The sequence below is a fragment of the Pomacea canaliculata genome, linkage group LG14, assembly GCF_003073045.1.
Source record: "Pomacea canaliculata isolate SZHN2017 linkage group LG14, ASM307304v1, whole genome shotgun sequence".
Lineage (NCBI taxonomy): Eukaryota > Metazoa > Mollusca > Gastropoda > Architaenioglossa > Ampullariidae > Pomacea > Pomacea canaliculata.
The window spans coordinates 16004953-16022127 of record NC_037603.1 but is presented as its reverse complement, the minus strand read 5'-3'; the positions used below and the strand labels follow the sequence as shown (position 1 = coordinate 16022127).

Genomic DNA, 17175 nt, shown 5'->3' with positions numbered 1-17175 from the left:
CGCTACTGTTGACCAACGTTTCCATGTTCCGAACAAATATTGTTTCCTGCGACCTTTAATAAATAAATGCTCGATGACAGTTGGCCAGCTAAGCAAGGCCTTTAGACATTTTATTTTATTTGCTATAAGCCCAGGGGACATTTTTAGCCATCGCAGATGCTTCTCTTGAGAGATACTGTCTCGATTCCATCATCAGAGCGATAGTAGTCGTGGTTATGTTCGCAGTAAATATTCATTTCATGCTCTGTGCATTATTATCGAGTTGGTGTGAAGGTGTAATATTGCCACATCCGAATTTACACCGGTGTATTCTTCAACTATCACCAGCACCCCAATGCCCCCCCCCCCATCATCATCATCATCGTGATGGTGGTGGTGGTGGTGAACAATAAAACTATGTACTGTGTGCGGCGAACAGTCCGTGGTAGTGCTTTCATACCAAAATGGCGCCATCCTGCATGTTTCTGACACAAGGAACACGCGAACAGCCTGCAAGACTGAGTTTAATGTCTGTACTTTCAATGACAAGCATTTTGCACGCGGCTGAACTTAGCCAAAGCCTAGACAAAATGTCTACTGGGCAACGAGGTCTCGTCCAGACACAAAGCACTACAGTTCTATGACAAGTTGATGCAGGTACACTACTGTGACAGTTGATATAAATGTCCACAGCTCTAGTTGTGGTGGAGGGGCGTGAACAGACTGTAGATCGTGTACAGTCACATGATCGTACTAAATATACATACAGCTGCAGCTCTGTCACACAATCGCATGTCTACATACAGATGTAGCTGTTACACGATTGTAATCTACACACACAGTTATGCTACCCGATTGTACATGCACATATGTAATTGAAGCTCCTATACCATCGTAATGACATACACAACTGTAGCTATTGTACTATCCTCATGGACACACACAGCTGTAGCCAAGACACGATTACACTACATTAGTGCAGCTGTAGCTGTTACACTATCCTCATGGACACACACAGCTGTCGCTCTGCTACACCATCGTATTAAAGATATACCCAGCTGCTATTCTGTCACACAGTTGTATGACAGCTGTATGGACATGTACATACACAGCTGTAGCTGTTACATTATTGTAAATGTACATAAGCTCACCTCTAGCTGTAGCTCGACCGTTATTGTTATTACAAACAACCTTAGCACCGTGCTCACCGGAATCTTGTACACAACAGAGCTAGAATAGATGGTTCATTGTATTTCATATCTACAGAATGAATCACGTGTTTGCTTCAGATACATCTATGTGTACAAAGTAAACCGGTGGTGCAGGTACACATTTCCAGAACACAACAAGATCTGGATAACAATTCCCAATTCTGGATAGTTCAAACTTAAAAATCAGATGTTTACTTATACGGTCACGGTTGTTGTCCAAGTCAAGATTTTACCTCAACTTTCGCAAAAGAGCTTTTATTTTTTTTATTTTCTCGGCAAATCTGTCCTATTACTAAGACAAGGTAAACAAAAGGCAGAAACAGTATTGGTCTGTTGGTGAACAAATAAAGTGCGACTGTGCATGTTACAAGCACTAATTTAAAACAAGCAGTTAAAGCCACCGAGCGAAACGCAGGGTGGAGGGGTGAGAAGGTCGCAGGTCAAACTGATGACGTGGCGATGGTCAGTTCTTGCGATGATCACTGAGGCAGTTCTTCATGGACTTCCGCGCACGCAGCTGATCATCGATGAAGAGGTAGTTGGTCATCTCACTGCCCTCCACGTCGCTGTACACATGCACACGGTGATCATCGAAGTCGAAAATAAGGTCGAGGTCGAATCCTTGGTCCGAGATGTAGGCCTGGAAACCGAATGTGTCGATTATGACTTATATCTCTCTCTATAGATAACAGATAACTAAAAAATAAACTTTGTGAACTAACCTTTATTGGCAAGTAGCCTTCAGTTTTCTAAGATCTGAAATTTTCTCACTTGTGTTACTGATAGAAAAATTCGCGAATAAAAAAAAGGAGCATAAAACATCGGAAAGAGTAATTTGAGATGCACAGTTACAGCGTTAACGGGTCTTAACGAGCGGAAATGACGTCACTCACAGTGCACTCCATCTGCTCGCCGTCTACGACCACAAAGCAGTTGTCTCGCGCTGTAATGACAAAAACAGATCAGCGCAGCCAGTAGTTAGAAGAATCTAAGAAGGATGGCATGTGTAACTCCCCCAAAATGTAAAATAAATAAATAAAATAATAATGATACATCTTTTTTTTGGACGTTTTGGCGAGTGTTTAGGAGGTACGGATTGTCATTAATTTTGTGATTATGCAAGTTCTTGTCGAATGGACGGATGAATTTAAAAAAAATTGAATTAATTCGCTTAGGATTTTTTCCCTGGAAGAACAGGACACACACAGAGAAGGGAGGAGGATAACAATGGAAAAATGACTGATAAGACTTATTTATCCCAGAGGGCAATTAGTTGCTTGTTCATAGCAAAGCAAGGGTTACAACCGCACAGTACAACAAGAATCAACAAGACCATGACACATTTATATCTCCTTCATTCATTAAGACTCCATATGATTTACATTCATTCACACACGGTAGCGCCCAGAAGTCCCATGGCTGAAACAACGGACAGCTTCATTGGGTTGGTCCTGTGTGCAGGTACACAGTTGATGGAATTCTCCCGACAGGTCACCCCTATCATCAGTTAGAATTACAGACATTTTCGAAAATATCTCTCTCTGCACAGTCTGAAGATTACTCTGGGTTGTCTCAAGCCTTGTGGCAGGTGGATACAACACGATTCAAGCTGCTCTTGTCCTTCGCTGGTAAATTGTAAAAACAGAGGAACGGAAAGGACAGCGCGCACCCTGTATCACAAGAGAAGTGAGACAGAAATGAAGAGAAAGTCTGTGGCAAACAAGCACTACCAACAGAGACAACGACAACGACAACGACGATGAAGATGATGGTGACGACGACAATGGCGAGAATGATTGCTTTATTTAATCCTGAGTCAGCACACAGGTATAAGGAGGGCTGTGTACCAAGACAAAGAGGTCAGCACGAGCCTCGCTTGGCGCCAGTCCAGGTGAGTTCAAGGTGTGGTTACGACTTGCAGAGCAGAAAGCGATTTCTGAAACGACAGCTTGAGGTAAAGTGCCATCGGGTGTTCGTCACGCACCAGGAGCACCAACACCAGCTATTGATTGGCCGCTTGGGGAAGCAGGAGCCTACGTGTGTCTCTGTTCCTCTGTGTGTGCGCCTGCGTGCGTGCGTGCACACACACACACAAACAAAAAAAACAAAAAAACAAAAACAAAACAAAACAAAAAACACACAGAGGAACATTTTATAAGCTAGACATTAAGAAGAAATAAAAATGCCAGAAGTGACTGCGCTTATCATTTTAATGCACATTCTGGATCCTAAGAACACCGTGTCTGACCATCAGGCAGCTCGAATCCCTTTCGACTTCCACATCAATCATAAAAATATATTTAAACAAAAATCTAAGACAGATATCAGTAAAATACCTCACATAAAGTGATCCGACGGAAAAAATAACTTTATTCTCACGACGTTGATGAAGTTCTCGATGGTTACGATGACGAAGATGATTTTTCAACAAACAAACAAACAAACAAACAAACAAACAAACAAACAAACAAACAAACAAACAAACAAACAAACAAACAAACAAACAAACAAACAAACAAACAAACAAACAAACAAAAAGTAAAGGAGGACAACTCACAGAATGATATCGTTACATCTTTCCCATCCAACGGTACAGTCCACGACGCAGTTGTCTCTCCCTGACCTCCCAGGTTAACACCACATTTCCTGAAAATATTTAAAGACAAGAAAAGATTAGTCTGGTGTGCTGAGTCCTGGTATTGATAAGTACTTCAAACACCTCTCAACTGAAACATATACTGTACCTGTGGCGCCTGCTACATACTCTGTCATTTGTTCTTCTCTCATGCTAAGCTGCATAACTTAGTCTCTGGAGTAGTTTGAGTACATACTAAGCATATACAAGGACACATCGTATAAATTTTATTAATACTGTATGAAGAAGGCAGGTTGTTATGTTATATTTAGTGAGCACGTGCAATGCACTTCACGTTGTTTCCACGGAACAAATCGAACCGTGACAAAACTTCTACATAAAGAAGAAATTGTATTGCAGACAGAAAGAAACTAAAGAAAAAAAAATCCCAGCGGTTTGTTATGTGCAACGGGCGAAACCAAGGAGGACACACGGTCGTCACGCGCTAATGAAGTGGAGGAGGAATTCCACAGCTTCAATGTCGTCAAAGACAAGGCAAGGCTGGCCAGCCATCCACCAGGCAAATAAAATTATTGGTACAACAGCTACCACTTTCTGACTTGAACCTTCATGCAGTCAGAAAGATGGGAAATAATATTATTTCAGACCAATCACACCCTCTCTATCACAACTTTCAGCTGTTGCCCTCGGGCAGGCGCTACAAAGTGTCACGTGCGTGAAAAACATTCTACCAGAGGTCCTTCATTCCAGGAGCCATCACCATCCTGAATAAAAGGCACAAAACAAGGATTCGCAGGGTTGCCATACTACCTGGCATCCTTCTTAGGAGGTTTACATGTATCAGAAGGTGTATGTGTGTGTGTGCGCGTGCGTGTGCATTCGTGCTTGATTGTTGGAGCCAGCCGTATATACCTTGTGGCCACTCAATCAACATGCATTACTAACCAACTGTGCCTACAACATCCTCTATGTTTTCACAACAAACATCGATTTGTCTTTTCAGTAGTTAAGAGGACTCCCCTGCCCCTCCAGGCCCGACTACCTGGCGAGGATATTGTATGGTGGGCAGACCAGGTCAATATTTAAAAAGTCACCGTTAGAAGCAAGACGCCATGGCGGGGCGCCCAACCTGCCAACTGCATTATGAGGAATCCATTCCTGAGGTTCCAGTAGCAGGACAGTCCCCACCTTCACTTACAGACAAATCGTTGTGTCCTTTTTGGCTTGGAGATGGGGACAGGGTTCAGTGCAGAAAAAAAGAGCTTCACTAGTGGTTTACTAAAGGTCTAAAATGGGGTGCATAGACCACAAACTTTGTGATGGTGAAGAGTCAGCTTGACACACGGCATCCATCCCACGTCACACGCTTTCTTAATGACCACTGAAAGAAAATGGAGAAAAAAAAATGAAAGGATTTGTTGGTTCTCCGAAGGAAGCTCGATCGTCAGTGTTAAGTACATGACTTTGACGGTTATACTCCTTGAACTAGGCAAAGGGTGAAAGGGCAATTTCGAGATAACCGAAATTTGACACAGACCGCGTTGCTTAGCAACGAGAATCTTTGTTGCACATGCGTCGCAGGTCACAATAGCAATTCTGTGGGGATAGAAAAGTTGCCTCCAGGACCCTGCCCCCATCCTTGTGCAACGGCCTTTTCCAGGAGCCACAGTGATCTCCTCCTCCTCTTGGCAGCAGTTTCCAAGTGCACGAGTACAAATAAAAAGTTAGCTTTTCTTTCATCGACTTGAAAAAATAAACTCTAGCCATTTTTCAAAAGCTGTAAAAAATAAAACTTCGTCATGGCTTGAAAGCGTTGTTGGGATACGATTTCTGCTCAAGTTCCCACAGCCCAACCTTCGGAAATTGCAAAATATAAATTCGAACTTCCGGAAATGAATATTGGCAGCGGCCGTAAAGCATTACAAAAAAAGAGAGTTCTTTCTTTGTATTTTTTCAGTTTTTTTCCCGATCGCAAATTTTGAGAAAAATTGGAATGCATTGGAATGAAATCACAGACTGTGGTAGTTAAAGATCAATGCTGTTCCTTTGTCGGGTTTGCTGAACTCTTGTGAGTGATGAAAACGATTGCAGAGCAGATACTGTATCAAAGGACAAATAAATCAGAGAGGAAAAAAAAAATAGAGAACAACTTCCAGGAACGTGTCGCAGCAAAACAGAAGATGAAAGAAGGAGAAATCAGTCATACAGATCACTCTCGGATACTGACATCAGTCTTGCCTCCATTTTCTTTCTGATTGAAGCCCAGCCAATGGGAGAGCCGAGACTGTATGTTAATTAGTGTATCTGTGTACAAACATGACGTCATTATTGACCTTTTTTTGGGGAAAAACTAAGAAGCGATTGTAACATAAGATAACAATTAGTATTAACGATTAATAAACAGTACATTCATATTCAGTTAAACTGTACTCATGAAGGTAATTAAATTTTTTAATATATACATTATTTGCAAAAAAACCAAAACCATTGCCTTGAGGTGAATGTCGTGATGTATAAGTTTCCTGGAAAAAGGAATTTGGACAGGACAGCATGAAATACACTCTTCTAACAGTATTCACTCCTGTCTGCATTCCAAAGACTTTAAAGTATACACCAAACACATAGTGTGGGAATCACAAGCACACAGATACAGGTCACACAGGGGTATGCTTGTTGCAGTCCTGCCCAGGAGATGAACCTGTAGCCGGGGTTTATGATTGAGTGCACAGTGCCGAGGTGTTTAAATTGTACTTGTCCCTCACCTGTTCACCCGAAAAAAAAGACCTTTAACCACTTAACCTGCCTGATATTTTAGAGATTCATTAATGTTTAATTTAAATGTGTGTGACTATTTGACATTGTTGATATACCTCATCGGCAACCAGCTGATAGTCCCACATTTTTAATTATTAACTAACAATAAACATTTTTTTTCAAGACGCGAATGAGTGATTTTACACTTATTTATTTGTTATTTTTTAAATACAATTGTCCGTGTAGTTTAATAATCAGTCCTGCTGTCACTTTTTTCACTTTTTGAAAAGTACCAGTGTTCGCTCAAGTACTGCTACTGTTTACTGTTTGTTTGCTGTATTGAGCTCAAAAATACCTTCTTAGCCTCAACAAGAGATCGAGACTTTTTATCGTGTGGCCTATCGATTGTAAGGATCGATTCGCAGACCTTCAGTTTCTGTATCATGTTGCTGGATTCTTTCCCCCATTCAACCGAGGACCTGTTCTTCCTGCTGGACGAAAACGGAATTGCTGATGTGTGTGAACCAGGTTCAGACCGAGAAAGGTGTGCTTTATGGTGGTGTGGACAGGTGTCATCAGGTAGCTACACACTTACACCAAGGAGGCCGGAATTGTTCACCGGAAAAACCCTTAACCACCTACCTGATATTTTAGAGATTCATTAGTGTTTAATTTTAATGTGTGTGACCATATTATGTCATAGTACTGGCTTTAAAGAAAAGAAAAGAAAAGAAAAAAGAAAAGAAAAGAAAAGAAAAAAGAAAAGAAAAGAAAAGAAAAGAAAAGAAAAGAAAAGAAAAGAAAAGAAAAGAAAAGAAAAGAAAAGAAAAGAAAAGAATACAAAAGGAAAGAATACAAAAGAAGAAGGTTAAAAAAGAATACTTCAAAAAAGAACAAAAGAAGAAGAGGTACTAAGCCATCATGAATCGTGGACAACTTTCAATATAATACCCGGAGATGTGTTTTGCATGTTGAATGATGATGAGCCCGTGTTTCAACGGTTTTTCAGGTAAATTGAAAGTGACCAAAATTTCACCTGCGGCAGGACGACTGCTGTGTCGTGTTCGGGTGGCCTGGGGTGGCCTGGGGTGGCCTGGGGTGTCCTGGGGTGGCCTAACGACGCAGGCACGCCGGGTAAACACGCGGCCATTCGATCAGCGCACCCGGCGACTGCAGGCGGCTCGTGTTTGCTCGGCTTGAGTTTCACTTCTCAAATATCCTCCAAGCTTTCTCTTCCTGTGTTTCCCTCTCTGTCTGTCCTTTTCTCTCGAAGTCGTAGTGGCCAGTCGCTGTGAGGTCTTCTCTTATTTCTCTATTCGCTAGAGCGTGTTTATGGTGCATGTGTTGATGTTTTGCATCGTATTATTTCTACATATTCATATTTTCATGTTCCCTTTGTAGTTTCCCCCCCTCAAGCAGCAGTTTTTGTTCGTCTGCTTCGTGCTTGTGTCGACTCTCCCATCCTTTCCCCGTATTTTTGTCCCTCCACGAACACACAACAGAACTAATTCCAGAATCTTTATTTGCTGTCTGTGACACAATATTTAGTGGGGTAAGGGTGTGGGTGGTGGGTGTGGGTGGGATTAAGAAAACTTCATGCTGACAGTCAGCGATTTTCATATTCTTGCCTCATTAATATCCTTTTGAAGGGACGGCTGTATCAACAATAGTCCTTGAATAAATTTTCAAGAATTTCACCTGTTACTTTCCCGGACACTTTGGGTACCCATTTCTAACTGGTTGGCAAGAAAAAGTTTTCAGTTTAAGTTTCTACACAGGACTGGAACTAACAATGAGTGCTGAGAGCACTATAGCCACTAGACTACAGTAGGTTCCACATCAACACTGTGGCAGCAACACCACCACAACACAGCACAACCCAACACAACACAACACAACACAACACAACACAACACAACAACAACACACACAACACACACAACACAACACAACAACACAACACAACACAACACAACACAACACAACACAACACAACACAACACAAACAACACACAACACAACAACACACAACACAAACACAACACAACACACACAACACAACACACACACAACACAACACAACAACACAACACAACAAACAACAACACAACACAACAACACAACACAACACAACAACACAACACAACAACACAACAACACAACACAAAACACACAACACAACAACACAACACAACACAACAACACAACACAACACACAACACAACACACAACACACAACACAACACAACACAACACAACACAACACAACACAACACAAACAACACAACACAACACAACAACACACAACACAACAACACACACAACAACACAACAACACAACAACAACAACACAACACAACACCTCAACACAACACAACAACACAACACAACAACACAACACAACACAACACAACAACACAACACAACACAACACAACACAACACAACACAACACAACACAACACAACACAACACAACACAACACAACACAACACAACACAACAACAACACAACACAACCTACCCTCACAAACAATTTGCTAAGTGTGAGGTGAGGCCAGGAGGAAACACTTTCCATCACGAGGTGGAGTTTGAATATTTCCTCCAGTCTCACGGTCTGTCGATGTATTTTAACCTCTGTGTTAACTTTGTTTGCGTGCACCCTGAACACTCGGCTATACAAGAGCAGTGCTAATCTGATCAAACACCTCGTGCAACCTCTTGAAGCAGTCAGTTTAACTGATATCATCCTCTCTCATGCACTTATGGTGATGACAGTTTAAAGGCTTACCTGCGTCAACAACAAAATGTATTCTCAGACTTGGTGTGAGCCATTAGTTTGTTACAAAACACTGTGTTGTTAATTTTGTTCTTAAAACCCCGCACATTGATTTACTAAAAATTCTTTTTTTAATAAACTTTTATTTTACAAAACAATTCAAAATATCGATTCTGCTCAGTTGAAAATATAAGTAGCAATTAACACAAACGCACTTGATAACCAATGTGCTTCAGAAAAAATTTAAAATAATTTTTCGTCCGGATTTACCTAAATTCTATCTAATGATTTCAGTGAGGGCGGCAGCTTCAAACTTTTGAGAAGTTGTGGTAAATGAGTTGTTGATATCTTTACAAAATTCAGGCGAGAATTGTGTTGTTTAGACTTTCAGATGAGAGTTTGGTAATTAATGTCTTACAATCACCTGAAACACATTCAATTGTAACCAATTGTTCTCTCGGGTTAACTTTTACCAAATCCTGCCTGGGGGAATGGTGGGCTCATGATTGGGCACACAAAGTTTAACCTGTTAGTTGGTGGGCAAAGGATTAATTCGTTTTCTTTGGACTTCCCATAACTAACAGGTTGTACAGGCGAGCCATGTAAACTTATCGTGGTCTCCAAGGACTTGTTGGTCATTTTGAGATAATCACTATCTTTTCCAAGACAGTCACATGGCCTACCGTCTAATGTGCAACCGTGTGTATCTGTCTACTGCACTCATGTTATATGTCACGTGTCATGATTTCGTCTAGGTCTGCATGTCTCTCAGCGCGCGGGGACGCTTCTGTATTGGAGAGGTAGCTGACAGCAGACGACAGTCAACGTGTGTTTTCAGGCTATTTTTGTCCGGTTGGCGGGAAGAGGTCAAGGCCTTCGCCCGTTGTCTGTATCAGCACCTGACGTCACAGTCTTGCTACGTCACGTGAGGTCTGCTCGAGGGCTGTGTGAGTGGCCTTGAGCGTGCTCCGTTGACGCTGGGGGGTGATACGCGACACTATAGATATCATTATTTCCTACTTCACTAAATTAGCAGATTTAGTATACTGAAAAAAATGTCTATCTGCTTGTTATCTACACTCCCGTATTCATTAAAAGGTCAGTTTATGGTCATTAAAAATATTAATTGAACTTACAGTCTTACAGATCATTCATTTGCCAAAAATAGCAGATTTTTTCTGATAAAACAGCGCAAAGTAGTAAAGGAGGGCTGGGGATAAAAGACACTGTAAACACAATTTTATCCCATATTTTGAACATCCATCATGCTATGAAGCATCGTCTGTCAAAACCATAATTTCTATGGCAACTCATTGTATGCCTTTTAAATAAGCTTTCAGCCTTCTGTTGTCCACGACTACGACTGGAGAAGCTGATGTCGGCGCTGATGTCCTGCCCCAGCAAAGCGACAGAAACAGGGTCTGGAGATACGATTGATTACACAAACAAGTGCAGCTGCATCAAAGGACCCCCGCCATCTACCCACCCACACACACAATCATAAATTAACTTAAAAATAAAGGCCTGAACATGAAAGGAAGTGGGTGACATTGAATGAAGCCTGTGTGTCAGAAAAACATGGCCCCCGACAGCATGAGAACTGGGTCAGCAGAACAAGAATGCCAAAGAGCCAGGATTTATTTGTATTGGGTAAGTATTGACATCATTGACTACTGGAGAAATTGGAACCGTGGCACTGTCCTTGCTCCTCCAACCTTATCAGAACACACATCTCAGCAAATTTCAGGCAGAAAGATGTCGATGGCTAAAATTAGTAATTTCTAGGAAACATAAGGACCTCAAAGGAATGACATTTTATGTTGTTACCTAGTTCATGATGATGATTATGCCGATGCTGCTGCTGCTGCTGCGACACCACATTGATCGCACGCAGGCAGACACAATGCAATATTTCCGGCTGCAGAGATACACATCACAACAATATTCCTGACGGATTCGCCATCGACCAGATTTTGCAGGAAAAAAAAAACTGAGAAAGTTTGGAGAAACATTAAAACTTTTGAGACATTAGGATCGAATTATTATCTCTTCATGAAACAAGAAATCTGAGTAAAGTATTGGCGACCGTTAGAAACAAAACACTCGAGAAACACTAGATTCTTCTACCGTGTCAGTCATTGTTGAATTTTCAGTTAACCTCTACCTGTCCTCCTTGAATATTATCAAATACTACAAATAATGAAACTTTTGATTGAAATACGAATATGTTGACTGAATCCGTTTGAAAAAGGTATATCAAGCACTAAAAGAGAATCCAGGCTCACACAATACAACCTGGATAGCTGAGAAGAACTCAGAAACGCCGAAAATAAGTTTATGGTCGAGATGTCTGGTGCCCTCCCCACCCTCAACTGTACCCTCCTACACAGACACCTGACTTGGGAGGAGGAGGATGTTAGTACACCTGTCCTGCAGCCATTGATTTCCCTTGTTGTAGGACAAAGTGCGGAGCTGGCGTGAAAAGTTAAACATCCTCGTGAAAACCACGGTTGGAGTGCGGCCTGTCACTAATGGCAAACTTGGATAACAAGCGGGGACCTCCGTGTTTGCGGGGAGGATGGACACAGTCCACAGCACACGATCTTGTTGCTGCCGGTGATGTTTACGGTCGGGTGAACACGAGGAACCGGCAACCCAGTCCAGAAACTTCTGCAAAATTCGATGCTGATGTATTGTGATGGTCAACAGCAGAAGCATTTCTCGGACTCGGATTACAACTATTGCCAGAAGTTAATCTTTCCTTCATTATTGTTGCTTAAAACAAAAGAAATAAACAAATAAAAATAATGCTGATTGACCTCTCAGAAAAGCTGTCTGCTGGTCATTTAACACCACTAGCAAGTGTTACAGTCACTTATGACACTTACTGTGTTAATCGCAGGCGACCTTTTATGTTTTTGTTCTTTTTTATGGATTGGTCAAATTCTAGTACTTTAAAAGATTACCTGGTGAGGGTCGATTTTTCTTTTTTTTATATCTTTGGTAATCACACTGACTTTTTTCCCTTTTTTATGGAGAGCTTGTTGTGAGCATGCGCAGGTTACGCCATGAATATAAGACTTGAACTCATACCTGGCAAAAACAGAATTATTCAGCATAGGTGGGTCAGTAGGATTAATTATCATATTTCACAATCTCGAGTTCTGATGGGCCGCGAACTGTCGGTGCTTGAAAAGGTGAGGTAAGCGATACATACAACAGCAACAATATCTCATCCGTCTACAGAGCTCTCCAAGCCACCGCAGTTCAGAAATAAATAGTTTGGATCTCAACCCACTGTGGAATACCTGGTAATGAGAGAATGGACAAGCTGACACAGGGCGGCAAAGGGAAGAATCAGTCAAACAGCTATATATAGATGTTCTCCGAATCAGCGGGTCACTTCCGGTGCCATCAGCACAGATGGCCAAGTGCTGCCTAGTGACCAGAGGAGAACAATGTCCTGGAGACACCGTGGTCTGGACTCAGCCGACTGAACAGCCACATGTGTCTGAAGACGAAGGTCTGACATCTCCTGCCTGCATTGTTGGCTGTCAAGAGGAGGCGGAGACAACTTCCGGTCTCAGGCATCGATTTTGTTGGTTAGGCTTATGTCCGGACTGAAATGAGAGCGCAGCTTCATCCGGGCATGAATGGGAGGCTTTGTGATGTTATGCAGGCTTAATCTGTCACGTGACTACACCCGCTTTTTTCGGTTGGCTGTGTCTTTGTTTTCGCTCGATTTGTATCTCCGGATTCCCGAATGACCGGAATCTTTTACACATACATACCCGCACCTCCACCTCCACACCTACATGCGAGGGAGAGAGAGAGAGTAGGGAAGTGTGTATGTGTCCTGGGATTTAAATATAAGAGGTAGACTTATAAATGACAATGGGTAACAGAAACAAAAAGTAGCAGAGGTATAGAAAATCACGAGGTCTGTCCTTCATTTCCCTCTTTTACCCCGTAGGAAACGACTCACCCTCTCCTCATGAAAAATACCCCGGGTGTTAGCACAAAAACCGATTGTCTCCAACTTTTCCCCCCTCTCCTCTTTCCGCCCACCACAAGATGGAGAGGAAGTGAAGAACGGACAAAACCGACACGTGGACTGGCCAGGTATTTGTGTTGCTGTTGGCAACTGTTCACTCTTTCAGAGAGCTTTCCATTATCGTGCCGCAGACTGCCGTGAACTGGCCGGGTATTTGTGTTGCTGTTAGAGATTGTTGGCTCCTTCATATTAACTCTCATCGTGCGACAACAAAACAAACAAATCGATACTCGTGTATGTACGAGCGCTTGAGAGAGAGAAGAGAGAAGAGAAGAGGAGAGAAGAGAAGAGAAGAGAAGAGAAGAGAAGAGAAGAGAAGAGAAGAGAAGAGAAGAGAAGAGAAGAGAAGAGAAGAGAAAGGAAGGGAAGGGAAGGGAAGGAGAGGAGAGGAGTTTCTTTGTAATATATTTTTAAAGCCTTACAGCCTCGTTCTGATATGCAAAGTAAACAAACTTTGTTTCTACGTGATGTGTTGAAGAATTTTCGAGCGGATGTAATTTTTGTAGGACGGAAGGGCAAGTGTGGTGGGAACTGGAACACGTGCTCCCCACAACGAGACCGATGCCAGAAATTCTTTGCTTTTCTGAATCAAACATCGCGTGCGTGTGAGCGACATGCACGAGGCTGTTCCACCCCGGGTGGCGACAAGAAGTTGGACCACCAGAAAGGAGACAACACCGATGAAAAATTGCTGCAGGACACACACGAGGTTGGCGCTTGGCGAAGTCACAACCGTTCAAGCCAATAAATAATAAATCAGTATCAATAAAACGGCCCTAAAGGGACGGTTAACCTCTCCAGTTGCTACCTTAAAGGCTTTCAGACCAGCTTTCTCTTCCCCTTTATGGCTTCCGTGAATTATTAACAAGACTGCTGCCAACTTCCACACACAAAGGAAGCTGCCATTACACTTTCTTTTGCTGGTGGAATAGTAATGAGTTTCGATACGCAAGTCCAATGACTTCTGCATCATCGATCTTGACGAGAAAAGAAAGGAGAAGGTAGGGCAATGGGGGTAGATGATGTCCTTCGGGCAGAAGGAAAGAGGCAATATCGCTCAGGGAACACGTGACACATTCACCTTTATGGACTGTAAATAATGATGATGATGATGATGATGATGATGATGATGATGATGATGATGATGATGATGATGATGATGATGATTCGATGTTAATAAGTGAAAGAAGCAAAATATTAGACTAAGGACACAGTCTAAACAATGCCAGTGGGACAGCAACATCGAAGGCAAAATTAAACTTTTAAATATAAAAGTCTGCAGAAGAGAGAGTTATCAGTTACGAGTTCGACATATATTGTAACAATGTAATCAGCGGCTAACACTGGACTGTACACCATCTCCCCACCCCACCCCGGGGGAGGCGGAATAAAACAAAAACAAACAAAAACAAAGGGCTGTCAGATGTTTGAACAAAGGGGTGTAGGTGGAATGATGGCCACTGAAATATTACATTTAGGAAAGGAGATTAATGGTCGAGAAGAAAAAGGTAACAAAAGAAAATTGAACGACAACTTCTCAGAGCTGTTTGCATGTGTGTGCGCGGGGGTCGGTTAAACAGATTGAAGAATGAGGGGATAGATAGAAAAATAAAGTTTAAGAAGATAAAAGGAAATAATACACAAAGGGGAAATAAAAAGGTACGAAGAAAACTTACTACAGGCAAAATGGAAATAAAGAGCCAGAAATGACTGTGTGGAATCCTAGAGAAACCTTACATCCGGGGCTCTTCATTGAGTCATGAGGGTGTGCGAGGGTTTTGGAGGGCGAGAGAGAAAAAAGTTTGCAAGTGTTTCGTACATGTATATACAATGTGTGTGTGTGTGTGAGAGAGAGAGAATCTCACCTGATAGCTTTTTTCTTTTTAGTGGCGATGGCTTTCTTGCGGCCGGCCAGCAGAACCACGGACATGTCGAGGCCTCTGGTTGCTGAGAGGAAGGTTCAACGTCCGATGGGGAGGCAGGAGGAGGGGCGCCTGGTCTATGGGAAGAGAGCCTGTGAACAGTTGTCCGTGAACAGTTGCGGGCTCCACACAAACCACGGTCACAAGCTGTCGCTGTTGTTGCTGTCGGAGGATGGAGACGTGTCACGTGTGGTTGCTGATGTCGGCGTAGTTGGTGGGAGGGACAACACCCGTCTTCTACAGACGGACAGATGACACGGGGGCAGATAGACTGTGTCCGTGTTAATGGCAGCTTCCAGAAGGAGCTGCTTTTCTTCAGCAACCTCCGATCGCTTATGCTTATAAATCAAACGTCCACCCGTATCACCCTGCGCCCACCCGCTTGCCTGGACCAGCCGCTCGACCCACTCGCTGTTATCGACCCACACTCGTTCTGGCCCTCGGCGTACCCCGGGTACCGCAGCCTTGAAAGCAGGATCTTTTCCCACATCATCTCGGGCATGTGTTCAATGAAATTACATGCAAAGAGGAACACAAGCTTTTTAGGAAATGCTTTAGAAACCCGCATTGACAACATTACATACAGAGTCGTGAATATTTCTTCCCTGTACAGTCATGGCTACCCGACTACGCTTTACCTTCCCTAACACATTACCCTGAAATTTCAACCCAGGTTTATATGACGACGGAGTTCTGTTACTGTCTACTACATGAGACAATATAAAAAAGAAAGAAAAATATATTTGTGAATAATATGATTATTGCTCTGTGTTGACATTGTTGATGCTTCATTCTGTTTGTTGACACCAAAGACTGAACACATTTCACTCACACTTTTCGGAGGCATATCCCTGCTACCCACACCCCAACACTAGTCTTTGATTGATTTATTGATTGATAGAAAGGGAGGGAGAGAGAGAGAGAGAGAGAGAAGGAAGAAATAAACAATTAAATAAAGAAAGAGCGATAATAGAAAAACACCGTGGTCAAGCAGTTTTGGGGAAAGACAGAAAATCTGTACTGAATGCCGGAAGGAATCCTATGGCGACCGATAGAACCCCTCCCTGCTGTGTAAATTGTTGTAACAGCAAGAATTGTAATGTTAAACAAATCAGCTTCCAGTTCTGAAAGAGGAGAAAACACTTGGGTTACATGTGAGGAAGGGGGGCGGGACTCCCAAGTGCCAGCACTTCTTTTTTACCCTCGGGATAACTAGATAATCTAGAAGCAATAAATACCGGAACAGTTCCAGCTATGGCGCAAAAAAGTCTCAAAGAAGGAATTAAATGAAGCATGATCAAAAGAGTTATTTACACCCTGCTGCATCTCAGTTGACAAGTGTCACCAAGTTTTTTTAAATTTTTGTATTCTTTGAGAAAGAGTCTTTTTCACCACATTGTATGGAGCCTGGCAGACGAATTTTCTGCCGTTTGCTGCCAGAAAGAGGCTAATTGAAATGAACTTTAGTTTTCGGGATATAAAAATATCTGCTGCATTTAAATCCTTGGACAGTAAGGATGTCATATGAAAAGAAGTTATTAGATATTAAGGAACTGATTGGTACTCATTAGAAGTGTTATATTTTACATTTAGAAGAACAAAGTGATAAACAAAGAAACTTTAAACTGTAGTTTGACAAGAAAAGAATTGGTCAGATACAAGCTGACAAGTAAGTTTGGAAGCAGACGGCGCTGGGGAACTTTGACGAGCAAAACGCGTTTAGCTTACGCGGGAAAAATTCTGTTCGTATTCAGGTTTACAGAACGGATTGACAACAGAGAGACTGCGATGCCCCCAATCGACCAGCAAATGGCTGGAGAGCTTGTGTATTATTCATTGCTGGTAACAAAAGCTGCATCATTGAAGTTCCACTACTCGGTGG

General features: G+C 42.3%; 1 protein-coding gene across 1 annotated transcript; it reads right to left on the bottom strand.

The window, feature by feature from the left end:
* Positions 1-1318: 1318 nt before the first annotated feature.
* LOC112555809 lies at positions 1319-15736 on the bottom strand. Its single transcript, XM_025224338.1, has 4 exons — positions 15237-15736; positions 3748-3836; positions 2084-2133; positions 1319-1830 (listed from the first exon to the last, which is right to left on the bottom strand). Exons 1-4 carry the CDS (start codon positions 15299-15301, stop codon positions 1654-1656), a joined length of 381 nt encoding a protein of 126 aa, XP_025080123.1. The 5' UTR covers positions 15302-15736; the 3' UTR covers positions 1319-1653.
* Positions 15737-17175: the final 1439 nt, after the last annotated feature.

Coding starts and splice junctions, on each gene's coding strand:
- LOC112555809 (XM_025224338.1), bottom strand. CDS start 15,301: ATGTCCGTGGTTCTGCTGGCCGGCCGCAAGAAAGCCATCGCCACTAAA. Junction 2,134..3,747: donor AGATGTAACGATATCATTCT/GTGAGTTGTCCT, acceptor TTGTCATTACAG/CGCGAGACAACTGCTTTGTG. Junction 1,831..2,083: donor GCGAGCAGATGGAGTGCACT/GTGAGTGACGTC, acceptor TTCGGTTTCCAG/GCCTACATCTCGGACCAAGG.